General features: G+C 33.9%; 2 protein-coding genes across 2 annotated transcripts in view; both read right to left on the bottom strand.

Annotated features, from left to right (window-relative positions):
- Positions 1–2,591: 2,591 nt before the first annotated feature.
- LOC134274913 (uncharacterized) lies at positions 2,592–4,355 on the bottom strand. The gene has a single exon (XM_062757153.1). It carries the CDS (start codon positions 4,353–4,355, stop codon positions 2,592–2,594), a length of 1,764 nt encoding a protein of 587 aa, XP_062613137.1.
- Positions 4,356–9,873: 5,518 nt separating this feature from the next.
- Positions 9,874–23,656, bottom strand: part of LOC134274912 (twitchin-like) — a 77,563-nt gene continuing 63,780 nt past the window's right edge. Inside the window, exons 78-101 of the mRNA XM_062757151.1 lie at positions 23,458–23,623; positions 22,999–23,153; positions 22,827–22,896; positions 22,321–22,596; positions 21,944–22,085; positions 21,473–21,672; positions 20,375–20,527; positions 20,124–20,169; positions 19,885–19,962; positions 19,319–19,421; positions 19,068–19,185; positions 18,787–18,959; positions 18,482–18,533; positions 18,190–18,334; positions 17,754–17,934; positions 17,527–17,541; positions 16,832–17,050; positions 16,436–16,578; positions 15,929–16,085; positions 15,483–15,587; positions 14,834–15,025; positions 12,254–12,364; positions 11,699–11,934; positions 9,874–10,770 (exon numbers count right to left, since the gene is read on the bottom strand). Coding sequence (XP_062613135.1) covers positions 10,765–10,770; positions 11,699–11,934; positions 12,254–12,364; positions 14,834–15,025; positions 15,483–15,587; positions 15,929–16,085; positions 16,436–16,578; positions 16,832–17,050; positions 17,527–17,541; positions 17,754–17,934; positions 18,190–18,334; positions 18,482–18,533; positions 18,787–18,959; positions 19,068–19,185; positions 19,319–19,421; positions 19,885–19,962; positions 20,124–20,169; positions 20,375–20,527; positions 21,473–21,672; positions 21,944–22,085; positions 22,321–22,596; positions 22,827–22,896; positions 22,999–23,153; positions 23,458–23,623 — 3,242 coding nt within the window. The 3' untranslated portion in view covers positions 9,874–10,764. The remainder of the gene's footprint in view (positions 10,771–11,698; positions 11,935–12,253; positions 12,365–14,833; positions 15,026–15,482; positions 15,588–15,928; positions 16,086–16,435; positions 16,579–16,831; positions 17,051–17,526; positions 17,542–17,753; positions 17,935–18,189; positions 18,335–18,481; positions 18,534–18,786; positions 18,960–19,067; positions 19,186–19,318; positions 19,422–19,884; positions 19,963–20,123; positions 20,170–20,374; positions 20,528–21,472; positions 21,673–21,943; positions 22,086–22,320; positions 22,597–22,826; positions 22,897–22,998; positions 23,154–23,457; positions 23,624–23,656) is intronic.

Below are 23,656 nucleotides of genomic sequence, written 5' to 3'. Positions count from 1 at the left end.
AAAATGACACGTCTACTGGAAGCTAAGAATTCAGAAAGAACACGACGAAATAAAAGAGAATATAACGTAGCATTGGCTTGTTGAGAAAAATCTCACATTTAAGTTCTATTTTTTATAGTCATTACCAATCAGCAAAATTAAAAATTAAAATTTCTGTCTCTAACAAGTCTTACATTTTCTGCTCTCTTCACGGCAAACTCTAGCAGTTCTATAACTATACCACAGTATCTCCGTTTTTCTGTCTCCTTGATGTCGGGGTAGGGGGCGTCTACTTTCAGCATGAGAGATTCCAGGTCACAGCGCAGGCGCTGTAACTTGTTAGTAAATGTTCTTTTCTCGTCTGCGTGCGTCGTGCTTACAAACCTTTTGCAACTAGAAATGACAGATATTTAAAGATTTGAAAGAGGACGACCTTAGAAATTGTGAAAAATTGATTAAGCAATATTGACTTATTTTGTGTGAAGTGACGGCAATGATATTTATGAATTTCAAAATTTCTTAATTGAAACCTAATATTCTTTAAAATACTTAATACAGTGTAACATCTTTTATCTTACCTCAAAAATGGAAAAGACGTTGACCTGCTCCCTTATTTGAAAGTTCATAAGTGAATGCTGTCAAGCATGTTTTAGAAACAATATAGAAATTCATGACTTATTTTGACTGAATACTGATCTGGAAAAATAACTTCCACTAAAGATTACATTGCTAAATTAAAAGGACATGCAACGCTCCGCACTTTGGTATAGAAAGTGTTTTCTTTTTAAATATATACAATGGAGAAAGCCTAATAGAACAATTAGTTAAACAAGTCCTTTTACAGCAAAATTTCATGGAGCACCAAATTTACAGGAACTCAATTAATCGAAGATATCTTTAATTATTGGCTAAGCATGATATCTATTGAAGAAACTATATTTATTTGCAGATGTATTTATATGCACGCAACAATTTCATTGAAGATCTATTCAAATATGTGATTAATTTATTCCCCCTTTATATGTATTTTGCTGTGTGAATTAATTCATTTGTTGATTTTAATATTTACATTGCTGAATTGATGCGCGCAATATAAAAAGAAAAACAAGTAAAGTGCAATGCATGACTAACTCTCTATAACTGAAAAATTGCTTTCTTCAATTGATTCGTTATCTCCATCAATTCAATTTTAAAAAAATAGATTTCATTAATTTTAACAATAACTTCAATGGAATCAATTATTATACGTCTCATTAATTAAATTAACGCTCGCGTCAAATCACTTCTTGTTCCCATCAATTACTCAGTACTGTTTATCACTTTTTATTCACGAGAACTTTATGTTCGCGATAAAGTGCTCACGAAAATATAGTTCTTGTGTAGATAAGTATTCCGTGCGATTTTTTAGAGCAGTAACCACAGTTCGTGAAAATTTTGTCTGTGTCGTTTATCTAGATTAAATGTCTATCTCGCGAAAATTTGGTAAACTGCAGAGTTGAGTTTAAGAGCGCAGTGAAATTCAACTATATCATACATTTAATAATTGGATTTTAGGATATATTCACATAATTAAAGATATCCTCAAATTATTGAGGTTATGTTATTTTGGCGCTTCATGGATCCCTTCCATACCCTCCTGCTCTTAATACTCCTTGGAATGTTAAACATTAAAAACAAATAATTATCATAACCTCCGCTTGGAAAGTGGGAGGGTATATATGGATCGTCTGTCTGTACTTCCATTCGTCTGTTACGCTTTCGGGTACCCATCTCTTATCCGACACATTTGATCCAACATATATTTTGGGTTTCCACACTGCCATTATTTCTACAATATTGAAGGGTACCCATCTCTTCCATATATCCGCAATTCCTCCCATACCACTGAATAAAATTTTATGATACTCTCTCAATTAAATTCTTTACTACTTAATGCCATTGTCATCTCCTATTTCACCTTTTATCTGACATCCGGATCTTCCAGGGCAAAACATGGACTCTGCAATCCGTCTGTTACGCTTTGGGATACTCATCTCTTATCCGCAACTCCTCGTCTGCAACTGAATGACATTTATGTTTATTTCTAAGAATCTTTGAAAGCTTCATTAAATTTTAATCAGTGGTATAAGAGGGGTTACGGTTGATACCCCCGCATCCCATATGATTATAATGGCAAATAATAAATGTCATATCAAAAAGGAAAATAGGAGGTGCACAATGGGATCGAGAAGTAAGAATCTGAGAAAGTATCATTAAAGTTTATTCAGTGGTATAAGAGGAGTCGTGGATAATAGATGGGTACCATCTGAGAATGGGAAACCAAAAATATGAGTCGGATCAAAAAGCAATATAGGAGGTGCACTATAGCACTATGTAAGCAAGATTCTGTGAAGGTGTCATAAAATTTGATTCAGTGGTATAAAAGGAGTTGCAAATAAGAGATGGGTACCCCAAAGCGTAACAGTCGGACGAACCCACATCCCGGTCAATATATACCTTCCCACGTTTCAAGCGCGGGAAGGGGGGTACAAAAAACTAACTCTGTAGTAGTTTAATTGTTGGTCCTATCCCATACAAGGAAAAAAATGAAAACCAATACGTACTAGTATCATTTATTCAAGTGTAACTTTAATAACGGCTATGGTATTGTTGAATCGATTCCCAATCCACAGGTTCCCTTTGGTGCCAAAACAAATTGATAATGGTCCCTCCACCCCGTGGTCTTCCGTTGAAATTAATGCCAGCTGTTTTCCGTCTGCTCCAAGAACGTGAACTGCATCGCTCCATCCATCAAGGATATAAATCCTTCCTGCGTCATCTGTGGCAATCCCTCGCGGATAAAACCTAGATCCACTCCCCGAGTATGAAAATTTATGCTTTCCACCTCTGTCTGTAACGATTAAACACTCTCCGTTCCAATCGGACACGCAAACATCTCTGTTTATGTTTTCAGTTATATAACAGGGATTGCGATAAAGATTAACACCGCTGGCATCTTTTTGGATATCGCACAGTTCTCTCCCCTTTGCATCGTATCGTGCGACTTTAGCATCGTGTTTGAAGTACATTCCAATCAGAATATCTCCATTTCGTGCGGAACAGTGGAGAGTAGTCGGGGTCCACTTCCCCGTGTTGATGAGAGGAATTGTTTTCTTTTCCTGTGTGACTTTATAAATTTGGTGTTTGGGGAGATCTATAATTAACAGATCTTTTTCTATAGTAACAGCATGGCAGCCATAACCACTACTCACCATAACAACTTTCTCCTTCGCCATTTCTCCTCTCATATTTGCGAGAACTAAACTGGAGTTGTTGTCACTGAAAAAAGCCATCCCATCCCTTAAATAAGATATATGACTAGTGTGAGAGATACCCGATACCTCAAAACCCTTGACTCTCTCTACGACAGGGGTGAATTCGAATTGAATGTGTCCTTTCTTGAGTGCAAGTTCCTTTAAGCGTCTCAGTTCGTTGACGCTTGCAGGCTTTACTATAACACGCCCAAAGAGATTGCCGACTTCTTCTAGTGATAAAGAATCGTTAGAATTGTAGTTAATTTTGGAGACTAACGGGTTACAACTTTTGATAGGATCATTTTGCAGACTTGTATAAAAATTGATCATTTCTGCAAATTTATTTGATGTTTTCAGTTTATCATGATACTGAACTGCACTTTGCAGATTCGAAACGTTGCCTTTAATGTCGTTTTCTCTTTGCATGTAATCTGCTGTCAACGTAATCTGAATATCGTTTATCACTTTCAAACCACTTGCCAGGTTTTCATCAAGCAGCTTCTTTGCTTGTTCGGCGTCTGATACTAGTTGAGACTTTACCTTTTCGATTTCGTCTATAAAGTCCATTCGACCCTGTATCGCATGGTCAAGAGTTTCCTGAGTTTGTGGTATCTGAGAAGAATTCATTTCGAATACGCAGCATTCTATCTCTTCTTTCATCGTCTCATAAAACTCTTTAATTTCAATAAATATGTGGCCGTTGTGTTTCTCTTTTATACACCGGATGCAGACGGGCACCTTGCATTCCTTACAGCACACTCCGTAGATCATGTTGGGGTGAATACTACACACCTCAGAAATCTCATCATTTCGTCCAGAGCTGGTTTTCTCTTCTATCCATGTTATTTTCTCCTCTATCACTTCCTCGATATCCTGACCACCTATTTCTTTACTATCACACTTGTATTTATGACTGTATTGGACCACTTCATGTGAACAATCCTTTTGTATTTCTCCACTGTGTTCCTGGACACACTCCTTGCAAAGATCCTTGTCACATGTTTTGCAGAAAAATTGAACATTCTGTTCACAGCAAGAACATCTGATAAAATCTTGCGCAAAAACAATTTCTTTGGCTGCCATTTTGTACTTTCTCTTAAAACGGAAATATAATCTCCTGCATCATAGCTCAATATGCATGTATTTCCGTGTCATTAATGACTTTATTTTTGTTATAAATTAAACACTTAATGCGAACAAGAAATGATATACATAAGTATGGTCGGATTCAATCTGATGACTTGCTGTTTTGTACAACAATACCATTCAAACTCATATAGGATGTGACTTGCCCTGTGCTACTAAAGTCGTGGGGATTGGGTTTAAATACATGTGTGCGATTAAGGGAGTTTGATAATTATATAAGAAATGATAATTTTATTTTCCAATTTTGGGTATAAATAGTTTTTACAATGATAAGATAGACTATGTCCTATACAAAAATTTGAATTTTTCAATTAAAATTTGAAAACGACAATTTCAAATAAAATTTGTATATGACAATTATTGTCAAATAAAAATTTTAATTGAAAAATAAATCAATTTTTCGTAGAGGACACATACAATATCTAGACGTTGCGCACAGCGTTGATGTCAATTTCGGTAACGTCAAGATGAAGCTATTTTACGTGACGTTAGAAAATTAATTTGACGTTACTTTTTTCACTTACATTTTGGATAAAGGAAAATATAAACCCAGTATAATGTCGCAAAATATGCAATAGGGTTCATTTAAAACACATGTAATTAAATTCTCTGCCATTTTGCATGCATATTGTGGGAGGGAAGTATGTGCATAATTTGCCTCATTTAATAAAAAGCTCGGAAGAACAAATTAAGAAATTTGTTTGACATCGCATTTTAAAGAAGATGGGGGGATACGACGGACAGAATGCCTATATCGCGACAGATAAACAGTGAAAAATTTAATCTCAATTATATCCAAATTTTATTTAATATTTCACCTAATATTAAAGTATACTTAATGTAAAATCTCTATAATTTACAAAAATCTCACAAAGACTGAAAATATTTGCCTATAAAAAAGCATACACAAACTTAAAAGAACAAAAACGATCATTTTTCATACTTTAACAAAATTTTTTAATATGAGTGGGTCTTCGCTCTATTCTATTTGAAAGATAATCCTAAAAGTTTGCGATAAAATAAATATTTTTTGGTTTACAAAAAATGGAGCGAAGACCCACTATACCTTAAAAGTACACTTTTGTGACAAAACATTCTCATCTTTCCGAGAAATACTTCAAGTCCATTAAGTCAAGGGTCATATCACAAACATAATTTAAATGCCCCTAATCTTCATGAGCCATGTAGCATAGTGGTTAGCGCGTTAGTCTCAAAGCAGTATGATATTTCGGTATTTTATTGCTGGGTCTTCGAATCCCCATCTAATAATTTTAGAAATAAAATTTTTTAATGAGATTTTTTTCTCTCAGACATTTTTTTTTTCATGATTTCATAAATTTCAATAATGAGAAGTAAATTTAAATACTCAATTTACATATCAAATGAGATTTCTTAATATCTGACGCTATAGGCATTCTGCCCGCCTTATCCCCCCATCTTCTTTACCTGCTTTTTATTTAAATGAGATACATTCAAAACAAATTCATGTCATATCAGTGCCTGTCCTTTGTTTCAGTACGTTAAATGACTGCATGTCGATACTTTGCTGATTAAACATATCAAATTATTTTTTCGTTCAAAGTTCCTATCCCCATCCAATCTTTAACCCCTAACCTCACATTGACCGTTTTTTGTTACAATAGATCTAAATATATTTCAAATAATTCAGTTTAAACAAAAAGGAAGGAAGCGAACTTGAGAATCGACCCTTCCCACCTTTATGGCACGCCAAATTCACAAAAATGAGCTAAACATAGTTTCACAGTTGATAAACTAGGTTTATCGACTGTATACTATAGTTTACAAACCGTGAACTATAGTTAACAATTCGTTAAGTATAGTTTTCATTTGTAAAACTATATTTAACGGTTGTTAACTATATATAGTTTACGAATGTAATCTAAGTTTATCTGTCCGTAATAAAGTGTTAACAATAGATTTTGTTGACAAACATAGATTCACGTTTGTAAACTATAATTTACAATCGTAAACTATAGTTAAGAGTTGTTAATCATAGTTTCACAAATCGTGAAACTGTATTTATCAGATAATCTATGTTTTGCAATCGCAAATAATTGTTTTCGGTGTTAAGTATAGTTTACGGTTGTGAAACATAGATTATCGCGTTAACTGTGGTTTACAGATGTAAAATATAGATTAACGTTGTTGACTATAGTTTACAGTCCGTTAACTATAGTTTACAACTGATAACCTTAGTTTATCAACTGTGAAACTATGTTTAGCTCATTTTTGTGAATTTGGCTTGCTATACACCTCCCTCACTTAAAGCTTTTTTTTTCGATGTTGTGCAGATTCTAGGTTTTATGCTTCTTCAAAATTTCTTAGTATTCTCCTCTCCCCCATATTATAAGCGTTGTGAATCTGCTAAAGAGTGCCGTGCGTGATGAGGTCTTTGGGTCTAGAGGGGATTGCATTCTATTGAGCTCTATTGTACATTTTGCGACATTTTACTGGGTTTATATTTTTCCTTTATCAAAAATGTAAGTGAAAAAAGTAACGTCAAATTAATTTTCTAACGTCACGTACAACAGCGTAATTTTGATTTTACCGAAATTTACACAAACACCGTGCGCAACGTCTGTATATTTTGTTTACTTATTTTTTTTTTTGTACATTCATGCATTTGCTTTCATCATTTATGTATTCATGATATATTCATATATGACATTTGAGTAGCATATGACCAGCTTCTGTTCAATGTAAGCGTGAATTTTGATTTTTCGTTACGACGTTGCACTTCAAAGGTGTTCAACATTTGTAACGTCAAAATAAATTGCATAATTCAATTTTTTGACCCCCTGTACATGTGTAATGGTTTGGGCTGTGAATATGAGCTCAATTGGTAGACCACTTGACTAGTGATGCAGGGGTCCCAGGTTCAATTCCCTGTCCAGCCAGACATTTTCTCATTTCCTGTTACACATGTAATACATACATTAAACACAGTTGATATTTTTGGGAATACCATAAAGAAATAAGGATCAATGGACTCCTTTCCTTCTAAATCAACACTGGGCAAAAACAAGAGATGTATGTAAAACACTTATGCCCCCCTCTCCCAAATTGAAATTTTTCCATGTTCAAGGGGCATAATTTTGACAAAAATGGTGCCATTGTACCCAAAACAGAATTTGACCTAGATGTTCAGCTGATAAATCTGTATACCAAATTTCATTTCAATATGTGCAACCTCGACATTCTGACCACCCATTTCTTTACTATCACACTTGTATTTATGACTGTATTGGACCACTTCATGTGAACAATCCTCTTGTTTTTCTCCACTGTGTTCGAGTGCACACTCCTTGCAAAGATCCTTGTCACATGTTTTGCAGAAAAATTGAACATTCTGTTCACAGCAAGAACATCTGAAAAAATCTTGCGCAAAAACAATTTCTTTGGCTGCCATTTGTACTTTCTCTTAAAACAGAAAGATAGTCTCCTGTGTCATAGCTCAATATGCATGTATTTCCGTGTCATTAATGACTTTATTTTTGTTATAAATTAAACACTTACTACGAACAAGAAATGACATACTTTAAGTCTGGTCGGATTTAATCTGATGACTTGCTGTTTTGTGAAACAACAATACCTTTCAAACTCATATAGGATGTAACTTGACCTGTGTGGTACTAAAGTGGTGAGGATGGGATTTAAATACATGTGTACGATGAAGGGGGTTTGCTATAAGATAAGACAGGATAATTTTATTTTCTAATTTCGGGCCCAGAAGGCATTAAAGTTTTTACAATGATGAGACTTGTCTTGTACAAAAATTAAAATTTTTCAATCAAAATTTGTATATGACAGTTTTAATTATGATTTGTATATGACAATTCTTGTCACATACAAATTTTAACTGAATTATTCAAATTTTTGTAGAGGACATATTGGATATATTTAGACGTTGCACACGGGGTTGGTGTCAATTTCGGTAATGTCAAAATGACGCTATTTTACGTGATGTTATAAAATTGATTTGATGTTACTTTTTTCACTTACATTTTTGATAAAAGAAAAATATAAACGCAGTATAATGTCGCAAAATATACAATAGAGTTCATTTAAAACACGTGCAATTAAATTCTCTGCCATTTTACATGCATATTGTATGTGCACAATTTGCCTCTTTTAATAAAAAGCTCGGTAGAAATTACAGAACTTGACATCGCATTTTAAATTTACCTGCTTTTTTATTTAATTGAGATACATTCAAACCAATCCATGTCATATCAGACATGTCCTTTGTTTCAGTACATTGTATGATTGTAGATACTTTGCTGATTAAACACTGAATTAATTTCTTTTCGTTCAAAGTCCCTATCCCATACCATCTTTAACCCCCACCCTCACATAGACCCTTTCATACTGAGTATTTTTTGTTACAGTAGATCTATCTGACTATTTTAAAAAAATTCAGTTTAAAAAAAAGAGAGAAAACGAACCTGAGAATCGACCCTTCCCCCTCCCTCATTTGCAGTATTTTTCAATGTGGTTCAGATTCTAGGTTTTGTGTTTCTTCAAAAAATATTTTAGTATTCTCCTCTCCCTTATTTTACATGCGTTGTGAATCTGCTAACGAGTGCCGAGCGTGATGAGGTCTTTGGGTCTGCCTCCCCCCCCCCCCCCCCCCCCCCGGTTTCTGGATCGACTGTAGAGGGGATTGTATTTTATTGAACTCGATTGTATATTTTGCGACATTATACTGGGTTTATATTTTCTCCTTTATCAAAAATGTAAGTGAAAATAGTAACGTCATCACGTAAAATAGCGTCATTTTGACGTTACCGAAATTGACACCAACACCGTGCGCAAAGTCTGTATAATTTGTTTACTTATTTCTTTTTTTTTTGTACATTCATGCATTTGCTATCATCATTTATGTATTCACTTTGATGTAAGTAGAGGGCTTAAAAGGCTGAGCCTGCTCCCCAATCCTATATCCACTTCTAGATCTGTGTGTAGCATGTGACCAGCTTCTGTTCAGTGTAAGCGTGAATTTTGATATTCGCTTACAACGTGGCACCTCAACAGTGTTCAACATTTGTAACGTCAAAATGAATTGCATACTTTAATCTTTCGACCACCTGTACATGTGTAATGGTTTGGGCCGTGGATATCGAGCTCAGTCTAGCACCTGACTAGTAATTCTGGGGTTCCAGGTTCGATTCCCAGTCCAGCCAGACATTTTCTCATTTCTTGTCGCAGATGTAACTCATACATTAAACATAGTTGATATTTCTTGGAATACCATAAAGAAATAATGATCAATGGATTCCTTTCCTTCAAAAATAACACTGGGTTAAATAACCATCTCTACGGTATATCAGCACTGAGTTACCTCCCATTTTCATTCTCTGGACCTAATGCACTTTGCACAGGTAACTTGATGTGGCTCACTTGTTCATATTTCCTCATGAATGACAAACAAGAGTTTTGTGGAAAACAGCATTTATATGTGAACATTTGTCATGGAGTACAAAGCAGGGGAGGAAACTGATACAAGATTCCTGATGGAGAAATTCCATGTACAACAGCAATGATCTACTCTTGACAGTGGGCAACAATTTTTATATTTCTTTTTTCTACAAAATCATGCTGCGTACTTGGTTTATTCTGCACAAGAATCTTGAAGGGATTAGCACATCACTCTAAGCATTAAATTTTAATAGCTACTGGTGAACTTTTCTCCGAAAAATCACAAACAAGACCAAACGTCAATTCATACGTTACAGTTTGTCAGTTCATACATTATGGATTTTCATTCCTCATACAACGAGATTTTCTCCACGTATTTATCGAGTTGTTGTGCTGTTTTATGTAACAGACAAATAAATAAAAAATAGCCTACAGTTAAATAGGGCTGTGTTATTAAAATAAATAAAAAATATACAATGAAAATATAGTTTAACTCTTCAAACCAATAATGAAAGACGTAAATGGTTTTTTTCACATATTCAACAATATAATTTAAATATATTAAAATTCAATCTGTATATGATAAAATAGAAAGAAAAAACATTTCATGAGAAAAACATTCCACATTTATCAACTCATACAACTGTCTGTGAATTTCTGATGAGAGTTCATCAGATACAATTGATTTGAAAATCTCCAATGCAAGTCAAAACAAGCCAAAGTCTGCAGCCAATATTTGCACAGTCACATCGATTTTATGTTTTGTCTTTCTGTACAGTCAACTGGTTCCCATCATCAGAAAGACCCTAAACTGGTTCACCAATTTGATGATCACGGGGATGGAATCCATGACTTTTGGCAAACAAAATCAAGTGGACAATTTCTGTGATGATGACTAGCAGAAACTTCATTGCTGTAGAAATAAAATTTTGTATAGAAAATTATCAAGTATTAAAAATCAAAGCAGCAGAGCATAAGAGTATATACACAATTTCCTTTACAATCCTTAATATCTGATAAATTTAATAAGCTGTTTTAAAAAACAAAAAAAATGTATTATTTGAAATGGTCCTTGTAAAGGTTACATTTCTTTTACAGGAATGAATATTTAAACATTTATAATTATATAATATACTTACATACTACTGGTACATTTTGCAAACACAATACGTTCATGCAAAGACAAGAGGTTAAAGGTCAGACAAGCTCTATTATAATGTCAATACTTTAATGTTGAACACAATACGATTTTTAAAACAATAAGCTTACTCAGTCTAGCATATAAATGAAGTAGATTTTTCTTTTCATTATATATATAGGATACATATGTGAGTTTTTAGAATATATATATACATACTAGTACATCATCTAGACTACTTGTGCTACAAATATTTCAAAATAGTTGATTGTTAGAATTATCAATTAGTTGCAAATTATGCATATCTGTATTAAATACCAGCATATAGGGTTTAGCAATAATTATAATTAAGGAAGGCTACCTAAAACAAATAACAAAGAACTAGGCTATGGTTCTCCTTATATAGTGGTTTCAAGGTTCTTATAATATCTAAATACACCATTTACTTCTCTCCACATCAGATCTCGTCATAAATGTAAAACAAGAAAGGAAATTGTTTTTTTATGGAAACTTTTCAATGAGAATAAAAATCCAAATTATATTAAAGAGTTGAACAAAATTTTGATCACAATTCCATTTAGTCCTAGTATTTTTCCAAAAAATATACCATTTTGACAAGTTTTAGATGTGAGTAGAATTCCAATTCTAGTGACCTTGAAACCATGGGTTACAGTATAATTGTCTGTGACCTTTGACCTCTCACCTGCATTGACTTGATCAGTTGTAGAACATCAATATCAGCACAAGGGGAAGAACTTACTCGCACTACAAGTGTGAACTGCCACTCGGCCTTTCCTTTACTACTTGTAGCCTTAGCACAATAAACACCAGAGTCTGTGGCCAGGGCTGCAGGGATCTCGAAGGTGAAAGAATTACCATCTTGGCTGAATTTGAATCGACCTGTGTCTTCTATTTCCCGACCATCCTTGGTCCAAACAACTGAAAAAGAAGACATCATATCCTCACCATTCATCAATGATACAAGTAAATGCAATCAGTCAAATATACAGTCAAACTTTGTTATCTCGGACTCAATGAGTCTGAGAAAAAAAATTGAGATATCATTGGATTCAGTTATCAGGGGTAAATAATTACAGAATAAGTGCTTCCAATTCAATTCCACATGTACATGGTATTAGAGATGAAAAAAAAAAAAACATTCTTCTGTATTTCATTATCTACATTTCATAGAGCGAATCGTAGTTCTAATAGTTCTGCTGGTGCTCTTTACATAGATATAAAATCGTTCTTGACTTACCAGATTCTACGTCGTCTAGGTTAGCGGTGGCCGAGAAGGAGGCCCCCTCGTCTACAGTTCTGGATTGGGGAAATTTCTTAAATTGGGGGCCTTGGGGTTCCTCATCAGGCACTGCAACAAAATCAAGATTTATATTTATTTATACAGAGTACAAATCAAAATAAGGCTGTCCAAGATACTGAATTAAATGTTTTCAAAGAACACATAATGACTACAATATAAATGCATAAAGTTCATTCACAAAATCCGGGAATTATATGTTATGTCGCAGAAGCAGATAGCAGCAATTTTCTATAAATAACATTTTACATATATTATCAACTGAATATCTCCTTTGATCTTAACAAGAACTCTGTAAGGATCATTTTGAGGTTTTGACCATATTACATTTATGTACAATTTAAAGTTAAAATCTGCTTTCTGCTTTCTCTACAGGATTCTGAACAAGAGACTCAGGAGTCACAATGCTCACTCAAAGACACAATGGAGTTCACTAACCAGATTATCTCAGTAATCATTAGACTGTACATATCTACTAACAAATAGAAAATTCGCAGGACATAAAAATTTAATTTTTACCTAAATAAAAACTCTGAAATGAGACCCAGAGAAAAGTAATTCTGCCAAAATTTGTACCCATTCAGCTATGTATTTTAACTAAATAAATATAACAAAAAGGGTTCAGCCAAATTAAGTTCACAACTGTTCAGCTAGTATCAATTTCAGCTACAGAGTCATAAAAGAAAAGGTTAACAAGTTGTCTGTTTGGAATTTGATTCATGCTTAAAAAAATCTCTTTAATGACAACTGCAAAAATGATAACTGTGATCAGTTTGCTGACTACTTTTTCAAAGTAAATTAATGTTTAACAGAAATCTGTGTAAAATTTTACACTCAGATTGACAACAGACAAACTCATACCAGAAAAGTTCATTGAATCTATGGTTCAGGTGAACTAAAGACCAAGAATGCTGAATACAAGACCTCACAAAACAGTCACTGCATTCAGAGGATAGAAGTATGTTGTCATTTTTCAAAAAATGTCACAGTACAGAGGAGAAAAAAAAAATGGTACTGGTCTAATGTAATGCTCAGAGGAAATCTTGGTCATGCTTTCATGGCAGTTTGTGTCAAATATTCCAGGTTTGAAATAATTGGATTCATTCAATGGGCAGGTATTTCAGGAAGAAACCTTTGCATATGAATTCTAGCTCATTTTTTTGTTTCCCTTAAATTTTTTTTAGGTAAACAATTTTATTTTCTGACAACAGCTTTGAAAATATATTCTAAAATTTAATGGAAAATTATATTTATAAATAGGAAAAGTATGAAAGAAAGCGATTTGTGAACAAAATGCTAAGTATTATACGTATGCCATTTAAAAGCAAAATTCATGATTAATTAATTCACAAAATTTAGATGAACTATATACATCTCTTTAAATACTTTCGCAAACCTTCAATCATCCTCCAGTTCTTATAGACAGTCAGTGTACTTTTTTGAGGGTCATAAGATATGCAGTGGTTGTAGAGCATTTTGCTTTGGAGTTAAGATGTAATATATACTTTGGTAAAACATGTCCAGTGTCGCAGAAGATGCTGGCTCAAAAAGATCCCATGCTTATATATATTTTGGAGCAATGGGGTAATGTTCAAATGTTGTCTGATTTTCCCTAATTAAAGAAAAAATACATTGGACGTCTCAAGAAAAAAAACTATTTGGAAAGCGTCAATTTAATAAGAATCTACAAATGATTAAAATGCTAGGGTTATAAAACAATGTCATGATCTTTATAGGCAAAAAAGTACAACTGAATAATATTTATCAGGATTACACCTCTTATGATTCCATAATGGCATATAGTAAACATAGGAACATAGATGAATTGTTTATTAGATCAAAACTCAAATTAAATAAAATGCAGTGAAAGACTGATGTGTTCACAGTTCAAATATTTTCGTGCCTGAAAAGAGAATTGTTTGATCCTTATTTATTCACATTACAAACATTATTTTATTATCAAATTGTTTAAAGAGTGAAGAATTCTAGTTAGCTAAAGGCAAAAGATTTCGCCATTGTTTTATGAAGAACACTTCTCTGTAATCACATTTTGTATTTTGTTTCCATAATTAAATCAAAAATGTTTTTGAAAATTATGTACAATGAAAAAAAATTTTGAATCATCTTAAAAAAAAAATCTTTTCAAATAATATTTTTTATTTTGGCAAAATAAAATATATCACTCTTTAATTGATGAGAGGTCATTGTGAATATATACTTTGGTAAAACATCACAGCACCCATTTATATATATTACCTGATTTTCCTGTTAAAGAAAAGGGTCAATTTAATAAGGTCAAAGTTGATGTTATCAAGGGGAGATGGATTTATAACATTACAATTCTCATTATACCAGCTATATATATAATTACATGTATTATAATTAAATTAAAATGTTGAAATTAAATAATGTGCCAAATAAATAATCCAAATAAAATATTCACAAATGATATATGAACATGTGTAACTCCAGTAAAAAAGAATTCTGTGAGTGGAAGCCTAAAAATATCCCCTCAAGTACCTTCTACGAAAACAGTGAAGCTGCTAGAGGCGGTGCCAGCCTCGTTTTCAGCCACACATTTGTACATTCCACTATCCTCGGGGAACACTTCAGCTATCTCCAGTCGGTAGGTGTCGCCGTCGTTTTCATAGCGGAAGTCTTCGCTGTCCATGATTTGTTCACGACCTTTGTACCATTTAACCTCAGGTGAGCCTAAAATAGGGCCACACTTACCATAACAAATGCTACTGCATAAATTTTCCCCTCACCGTTGCTAAACCACTTTTCCTGTTGGTCTTCATTAATTATTTTTGTTTTGGTCTGGATATGATCTAGTTTCTGAAAACTTTGACTACTATCATTGTGGTCTCCAATTTCATGATTTTTTTTAAAGGAAAACTTGGGACTGAGGTCAAGATTTGAATTCATACAGGAAAGGAAAAGAGGGTTTCAAAGGTGAGGCTTTATTACAATTCAGGAATAAATTTTATATGATTACGGTAGATATTCAATGATAAATATAAATTTTGATTAATATTTGTGTAATATTAACATTCTCTTCAATTTTTCTTCTTTTTTTTTTTTTGGTTTTGCTACAGTTGAATTTTGATTTCATTTTAATATTCTTCATCAATTTCACACAAAAAGATTTTCTTAAATCCATGTGTACCTGAAATTTGACATTCTAATGTGGCCGGGTCGCCATCTTTTAATCTGAGACCTAAGGGGTGGGTAATAAACCGGGGAGGTTCAGCTAATTTCTCCTGTGGTTTGGCTGTAACAAAAATTCATAGGTAAGGCATATCACACAGAGTTTCTGCAGTTGCTAAAATTTTTATTGGCTAAAAAAGAAAGTCTCTGAAAAGTTTGTCATGTTTATGAAAATGTTGAACAATTGAATGCTGACTTTAAAAAGTTTCAAATATTTTGAACTGCAGAAACTACATATACATGTTTCATTTTGTTACATATCACAGGTAATCAAGTAGAATTTTGAATGGTCAAAAGGAATGGTTTTCAATGGCTTAACATTCAGTGATTTCATGCTTGTGCTTTTTGTGCTGGCTTTCAGAGAAAACAAGGAAGAAAGGAATGGCTCAGAATGGGATGACTCACCAGTGACTTGTACACTAGTTTTAGTGGAGGCTACTCCTGCAGAGTTGATGGCTTTACATGTGTAGGTTCCGTCGTCATCCATTGAGACTTCACTAATTTCTAGAGAACAGCTACCAGCAATGTTCCTGATCTTCATAGAACCACCACTCTTTATCATCTGCAAAAAAGCAACAAATATATTAATTAAAGCATGAGATTTATTGCGATATACCATCAACTTCCCACTTAAAGGTAAACTTCTAAAGGTTGACTGAAAACATGAAATTGCCTGCCTTTCAAAAGACACAAATCTGTGACTCATAGAAATTTTACAAGAGGAGCTAATCTTTCCTTGCCAAAAATTGTATCTTTCCCCTAAAAAAATGAAGCAAATTAAACAGCAAGTATCAATCTTCAAATGCTCACTCCTTCTTGGTCTAAAATCTTGAAGCATCTATGCAACCCCCCTCCCCATCAATGTAACCCTGAATTTTTGTAAGGAGCACCTCACCCTGATAAGTGACATACCTGTCCGTTGAAGTACCACTCAATGTCTGGGTCTGGGGTTCCTGTGACAGAGCAGGTCAGTTTTAAGCGATCTCCCTCCTTAAGAATTTCTGGGGACAAGTTTGATGTGAAGGAGGGGGCTATCTCCTCTGGTTCCTGTCTCTCTATAAAAATTGTCAATCATTGTATTCACAGATTTTGAAAACAGTTTCTTATAAATGTTTTATTGTGGACCAACTAAATTTCATGTATTAAAAAATAAATAAAATACATGCAATGTACAAGCTTGCTTTAAGAAAAGCATTTATGAAATACATGTGTAATAGACAAGGCTTTCAGCTCACCAACCAATTGCAAAGTTTCCAATGCTGTAAAAAATATCAGTGAAGAAATAAATACTATTGAATATTCCCTTACTTTTCCTCTCTGAGCGGTCAGATCGCCTAGAGGAATAAGAGCTTTCCTCGACGGATTCCTCTGTGTATTTCCTGGAGGAGCGACTTGTTTTCGTGGATGAGGAGTAAGAAGACTCGCTGTAGCTGGAATCCTCATACCGACTACTGTAACCAGATTTTGTCTGGCGTACACTGCGAGATTTAGCACTCTTCCTCAAGTCAACTCCTTCATGAGCTCGGTCTGAAGGGGATCAATTTTTTACATTTTAGTTTCAAAGTTCTATTTTGCAATACAATACAATCAACTGATGATAAAAATAGAACATAAAATTTCAAATTTATATCTGATTACACAATAGTGAAGGACGTAATTCACACACATACAAATAACACATACTAGTTTGGTACTTCATGTTCTAGGGTGATATTACAATCTACTTGTCAAAGACTAAAATTATAATTTTCCACAGCACAAATATGAAAAAATTAAGTAATCATTCTAATGTTTAGAAGACTAGAATATGTTATAAGTATTGTCAGGCATCTATCTGTCGAAACTGTAAGAGGACATTGTGGAGTGGAATATTGTCTATTACAAAGTATTTTTTGTTGTTTTCCTCTATAATTACTGTAAATAGATATATAATTTTCTATTTGTGCTATCTATCAAACTAGCTACTGTGTTGATTAAAATCAACCTAAACCATCTTTTAATACCTTTCCTGTCCGTTCCTGTACAACAAAATCAAGCCTAAATATTTGCTCAGTGTGGTACATGTTTAGGTCTTGTGTAATTTGTTTGAAGAAAATTTATCAACATACAAAAATTACAAATATTAACATTCATAAATTTACATATGAAAATGCACTAAAATTCAAAAGCAAAATTCCTTCCGAGATCTGACTTTAGTGAATATTGTTAAATAAGTTTTGAATATTCTTACCTTCTACGACAACGTAGCTGGATGTTTCCTCTGTTCCGAGCTCGTTGACAGCGATACATGTGTAGGTTCCTGTGTCTGACACATGAGCACACTGAACCTCCATTGTACACACACCACTGGAATACGTACACAAGTAGTGGTCACTGTGGGTGATGTCACGACCATCCTTTGTCCAGGTCACCTGATAGAAATTTTGTTTTTAAATCAGTTTATATTTTATACTGAAATAGAGTAGTAATCTCTTGTTCATCTCATTTAACTGACCAGTGTTTAACATCAATGTATTTCATCACACTCAGTTTACCTTTAGAAATATTTGGCAGAAAAAATTACTAGCAACTTTTTTGTGCCTTCTCTAAGAGTATTAAACATGAGCTTGCTAATATGTTTCCAAGTCTTTAAAATCAAATCAATATTCATCATAAATAATCTGTACCTTAGGTGTTGGGGTACACTGGACACAACAGATCAGTTTAAACTCTTGTCCTGCCTGAATAAGACGTGGACGCAGACCAAAGTTAAAGTCAGGACGCTCCTCTTTGGGTTTCTCTATCTCTCTCACCATGGATGGTGGCCTAGATCTAATCATAAAACAAACACAGGTAATACCATTCTTCTTTGTAACTTTTATCTGTTGATATTTTGCTTGTTACATTATAGATCTATAAAGTGTAATACAGTTTATATAGGATAGTAAATGAATGGTGAAAAGAAATATGTTGTGGTACCTGCGCATTGGTGTGGTATCCCTGCTGAGTGGAATCTCTCTCTTAGGAGCAGCTGAAATTTAAACAAATAAATAGCGATATTAATCTATTAAAGATACATATCTTTGAAATGAAAAGCAACAAACATCATTCATATTCAAGATTACATTTACCTGATTTATCAAACAATAGCAAATTGGATATTAATGTAATGAGATGAAAAGAGCACCAATAACAATGTTATCACCTTTATGAAAATTTTGAATTGTCACATAAATCAAGTATATATCAACTGTAAACAATATGACCACTGAAGACAGACTTACGTTCTACTTTGAGTGATGCCCTCTCTTCACGTTTTCCAAATGAGTTCTCGGCTATAACAGTGTAAGTTCCAGCATCCTCCTTCTTGCATCGACTGACCTTTAATTCGTACTCAGTGCCGGAGTATTTCTGCATGTGCTTCACACTCTGGGAAAGAGCACCTCCATCAAAATGCCTGTAAAAAGTCCAAGAAATCAATAATTGAAAAAAAGTACTCTTTAATTTACCAATGCAGTATACTGATACAATTACATGCATTATTTTTGTTTGATTTAGGACTTACCAAGTGACAATGGGTGCAGAAGCAGCCATAATTCTGCAGTCAAATTTAGCAATGTTGCCTTCTCCGACAATAACATTTCTGGGACGCCTGATGAACCTTGGAGTAGCTTCCTTACGATCTGTATAATAAAACATTGTCAGTTATTAAATTCCAGATCATTATCTCCCCTGTCACTTAAATTGGATGCAAATGTGTCTATATAAATGTTTTATATTTTTCTCAGTAATACATGTAGTGGGAAAAAAAATTACCAAAGTAGGCATCGTAGATGTTGTATTCCTTGGGACGATGTTTCCTGAGGGAGCTGAAGTTGGCCAAGCGTCCAATAGCTGGCATAGGTTGTGGCCAGTCAGCCTGTACACAAAATAAAACCAATCAAGTTTTATCTGCTATAAAACCTTCCATCACTGCAAGCAATCTCTCTGATACTGCAAAAAAAAATATGTTTGTTTCTTACACAATAAAAGGGTCAAATTTTTTTTATGTTTTTCATGTGCAAGATTTCAACCAGGGAATTATAGCCTCCAACTTTGCAAGCTTTTCAAGAGAGAAAGATTAGTTTGGGTCACCTTTCTATTATAAGTTAAGTCACAGTAATGCTTGAAAACACCATTTCTTTTGTCATTAATGTTACTTCTGTACACGTTTTGATAAAAGAAGCAAAAAAATTTTTTTCCAAAAAAAAAAATTGCCTACCTACCTACCCTATATTTTTTCAGCCTGAAAGCGGAAACAAACATATTTTTTTTCTAGGCCTAAGGGTCAGTTTTTTGTATGTTTTTCAAGAGAAATTTGTAATTGCAATCAGTTGACTTACATATCGTTCCTTGATCCTGGCTCTGATTGCGTCGTAACGACTGGATGGAATTCTGGTCGTCCTACTACTGAGATCACCCTGACAAAAATCATTACATGGAAATTAAGTACCAGAAAAATTAGTATATTGTGTAATTTAATATATGTACTTCACAAACTAGTGCTTGCTAAAGTAAAGATTTATCAAATGTTCCCAAGAAAATATCAAATTTAATGTACAAGTGACGAAAAAAAGTTTACCTTCAGCCATGCATGATCTAAGCAATCATGGACAGTCATTCTTTCTCTGTTGAAAAAAGAAACATGCATTAATGGCAAGTAAACTTAACCTTTTTCTCTGTATAAAATTACTAGTAACCTTAATGAACTACCAGTATCTTTTAAAGAAAACCTACTTTGTAACATTTTGAAAGACATGTATTGTTTTGTAACATTTCTGTGTACGTCCTTTCAGTAAGAAAACCAATTTTATTTTAGGGTCCTGTACTTACTGGGGCCTCCTGATGAGGAGTTTCCTGATGAAGTCCTTGGCCTCGGGAGAGACCTGAGAGAAGGCCTCCTCAGCAAACTCCCAGTCACACCGACCTACATTCTGTAGGGTTTCTAGGTCATCCTCACCAGCAAAGGGAGATAATCCACTCAACCTACACAGAAAAATACAACTTTTAAATGATAATGATAACTTTAAAATAAAGAAAAAACAACATTTAATAAGCCAACTTGTATAAAAAACAAGAGATGTTTGTAAAACACTTATGCCCCCCTCCCCCCCAATTGGAATTTTTCTAAGTCCAAAAGGGCATAACTCTGTCAAAAATGGTGTGATTGTACCCAAAACAGAACTTGACCAAGATATTTATCTGATAAATCTATATATACCAAATTTTATCTTAGTATGTGCAACCTCTGCAAAGAAAATTTAAGGAAATGGCAAATAATTGGAATTTTTTTAAAGTCTAATGGGCATAACTCTGTCAAAAATGGTGCAATCGTACCCAAAACAGAAATTGACCTAGACATTCATCTGATAAATCTGTATACAATATTTCAAATCAGTATGTGCAACAATTGTGAAGAAAATGAACGGAAACTGCAAATATTTGGAATTTTTCTAAGTCCAAGGGGCATAACTCTGTAAAAAATGGTGCGATCGTATCCAAAACAGAACTTAACCTAGATATTTCTCCGATAAATATGTACCCTAAATTTCATTTCAGTAAGTGCAATGGTTGCAAAGAAAATGAACGGAAACTGCAAATAATTGAAATTTTTGTAAGTCCAAGGAGCATAACTCTGTCAAAAATGGTGCGATCGTACCCAAAACAGAACTTGACCTAAATATTCATGTGATATATCTGTATACCAAATTTCATTTCAGTATGTGCAACGGTTGCGAAGAAAATGAACGGAAACTAAGTGGACCTACACACCGACCGACAGACAGCAGTTCAAAGCAATATGCCCTCCCTTCTTCGAATGGGGGCATTAAAAAAACGTCTCTAATCCAATTTTGATATTTTGCATAATTCTGGTGCAAGACCAGTAAAATGTCTCAAAAAGATCAATATCTACACTTCAGATATACTCACAGTACATAAGCCAGCACTCCGACAGCCCACATATCTGTATAGAAACCAATGGGTTCGGAGTCGACAATCTCAGGGGCAGCAAACTCTGCGGTGGCAGTGGTCACCTTAACAATCTCGTCTGGATTCAGTTTGGTGGCCAGGCCAAAGTCAATCATTTTCACATTGGTGGATTTCTTGGTTTCACACATCACATTTTCAGGCTACATAAAAGTAAAAATAGATTTTGTCAATATGGAATATTTTTTAATATAAATTACACAATTTTATCCCCAAATAATATTAAATTAAGATAGTATCTATTCATTTTTTATTTAAATATGGTTCATCATTTTATTCTGCCACTAATCTGCAGAACTCTTTCCACTTACTTATGACTGTATCTCTACATTTAATTGTCAACATGAATTTCATACTTTTATTTAGATATTTCTACCATAAAGATCCAACATTTAGAATCATGTAACAACTGACCTTGACATCGAGATGGACGATGCTGTTCTCGTGCATGTGTTTGAGTCCCTCACAGACCTGTCTCATGTAGTTAATGACCTCAGCCTCCGTCATTTTGTAATCCTCAGCAGCGATTCTGTCAAACAGCTCTCCTCCAGACAGGCTATAAACAGACAAACACAACTGTACACTCCCAATTCACAAAATAAGTAACTAATATGGTTAAATTGATACAACATTTAAAAGCACACTGCTAGAGCACATTTAAAATTGATTTTTCTGAACGCTTTTTCTTGCTAAGAAATGGATCACCACTATTATTTTTAATCATCAGAGCACATCTTTCATCAATCATTTGTACAATGTGCCTATTTCTTGACTCTCTACATATAACTTACAATTCTAAGATTAAGATCATTTCATGACGATCATCAAATGCATCTTTGAGTTGGAGGAGTTTAGGATGATGAAGCTGGTTCATGATGTTGATTTCGTTTTTGACTGTGGCCTTGTCCAGTGGGTAGGGGGTGTTGATAAATTTAGCCACAAACACTCGGCCAGTGGCCTTCTCCACACAGCGATGGACGACTCCAAAAGCTCCACTGGAAAACAAAGTGAGAACCATTTTTGAAAATGCATGCATGCAGCAGAGAAGCCCGATCATAATAAACTTGCTATATCTTTAAAATGCTTTTAAACAAAAGACTGGACTGGCTGGACAGGTACATATTTTTTACCTGCCAAGTCCTCATCTGTAAGACATGACAATGTAAAATACCTACACAAGGATTTTTATTTTTCTATATGGATATCAATTTTTTTAATGTACAATATTTAGAAAAACCTATAAATTGAATTGGGCAACACAGATGTCCTTAATTTTTTGTAAATATGCTCTTCATACTTACAGAACTTGTCATAGTCATTAATCTTGGGACCATCATATTTTCCTCTGACTTTTCTTCCCATCTCATCTATAAAAGCAGAAAAAAATCAAAGTTTTAATACTACTGTACAGGTATACAATTCAAACATTTATAAACCTAAACAGAGGAAGTAAATAAAAGGTTCCCTACCTTCGTGCTTCTTCCTCTTCTTGTCTTCTGAGTCCTCTGTTTTGATGGTAGATGTGGGCTCACACGGGTCACTCTTGCCGTAGAAATTCTCAGCGATGACTCGGAATTGGTATTCCTTACCAGCTGACAGACCCTGAATGTTGTGGAAGGTCATCCTACAAATACAAAATAAATACATATTATTAATGATTTAGTAAATCACTGTTAACATCACTGATGCAATATTACAGAAATAATTTTTTATTCAGTTCAATGTTTATCAAGGATAAATGGTTTTTTGGTTTATTTACAGTGTATTTAAAAAAAATACAATACTGTCATTACATAATTGTCTTCTAGAAATAAAATATTTTTTTAAAAGACTGGGATGACTGTTCAAATTTTTTTTAATAACATTAAAAAACATTTAAAATTCTACTATTTATGTAGAAAAAAAAATAGAATTCCCATTGTTCATACCTTGTGTTAGCCACTCTGACCCAGTTAGTTCCTGGTGGTTCACATTTTTCAATGTCATAACCAGTGATAAAGCTACCACCATCATTCAGTGGTGCCTTATAGGACAGAACCACAGAGTCGCTTCTGATGTTCTCCACCACAGGGAATCGTGGTGGGTCAGGACGATCTGAAATACCACAAAATAACACTTAGATATTTT

Source organism: Saccostrea cucullata, unplaced genomic scaffold (assembly GCF_032062105.1).
Source record: "Saccostrea cucullata isolate Sc308-1 unplaced genomic scaffold, CSIRO_AGI_Scuc_v1 ctg469, whole genome shotgun sequence".
Lineage (NCBI taxonomy): Eukaryota > Metazoa > Mollusca > Bivalvia > Ostreida > Ostreidae > Saccostrea > Saccostrea cuccullata.
This window is presented reverse-complemented; position numbering and strand designations above follow the sequence as displayed.

Coding starts and splice junctions, on each gene's coding strand:
- LOC134274913 (XM_062757153.1), bottom strand. CDS start 4,355: ATGGCAGCCAAAGAAATTGTTTTTGCGCAAGATTTTATCAGATGTTCT.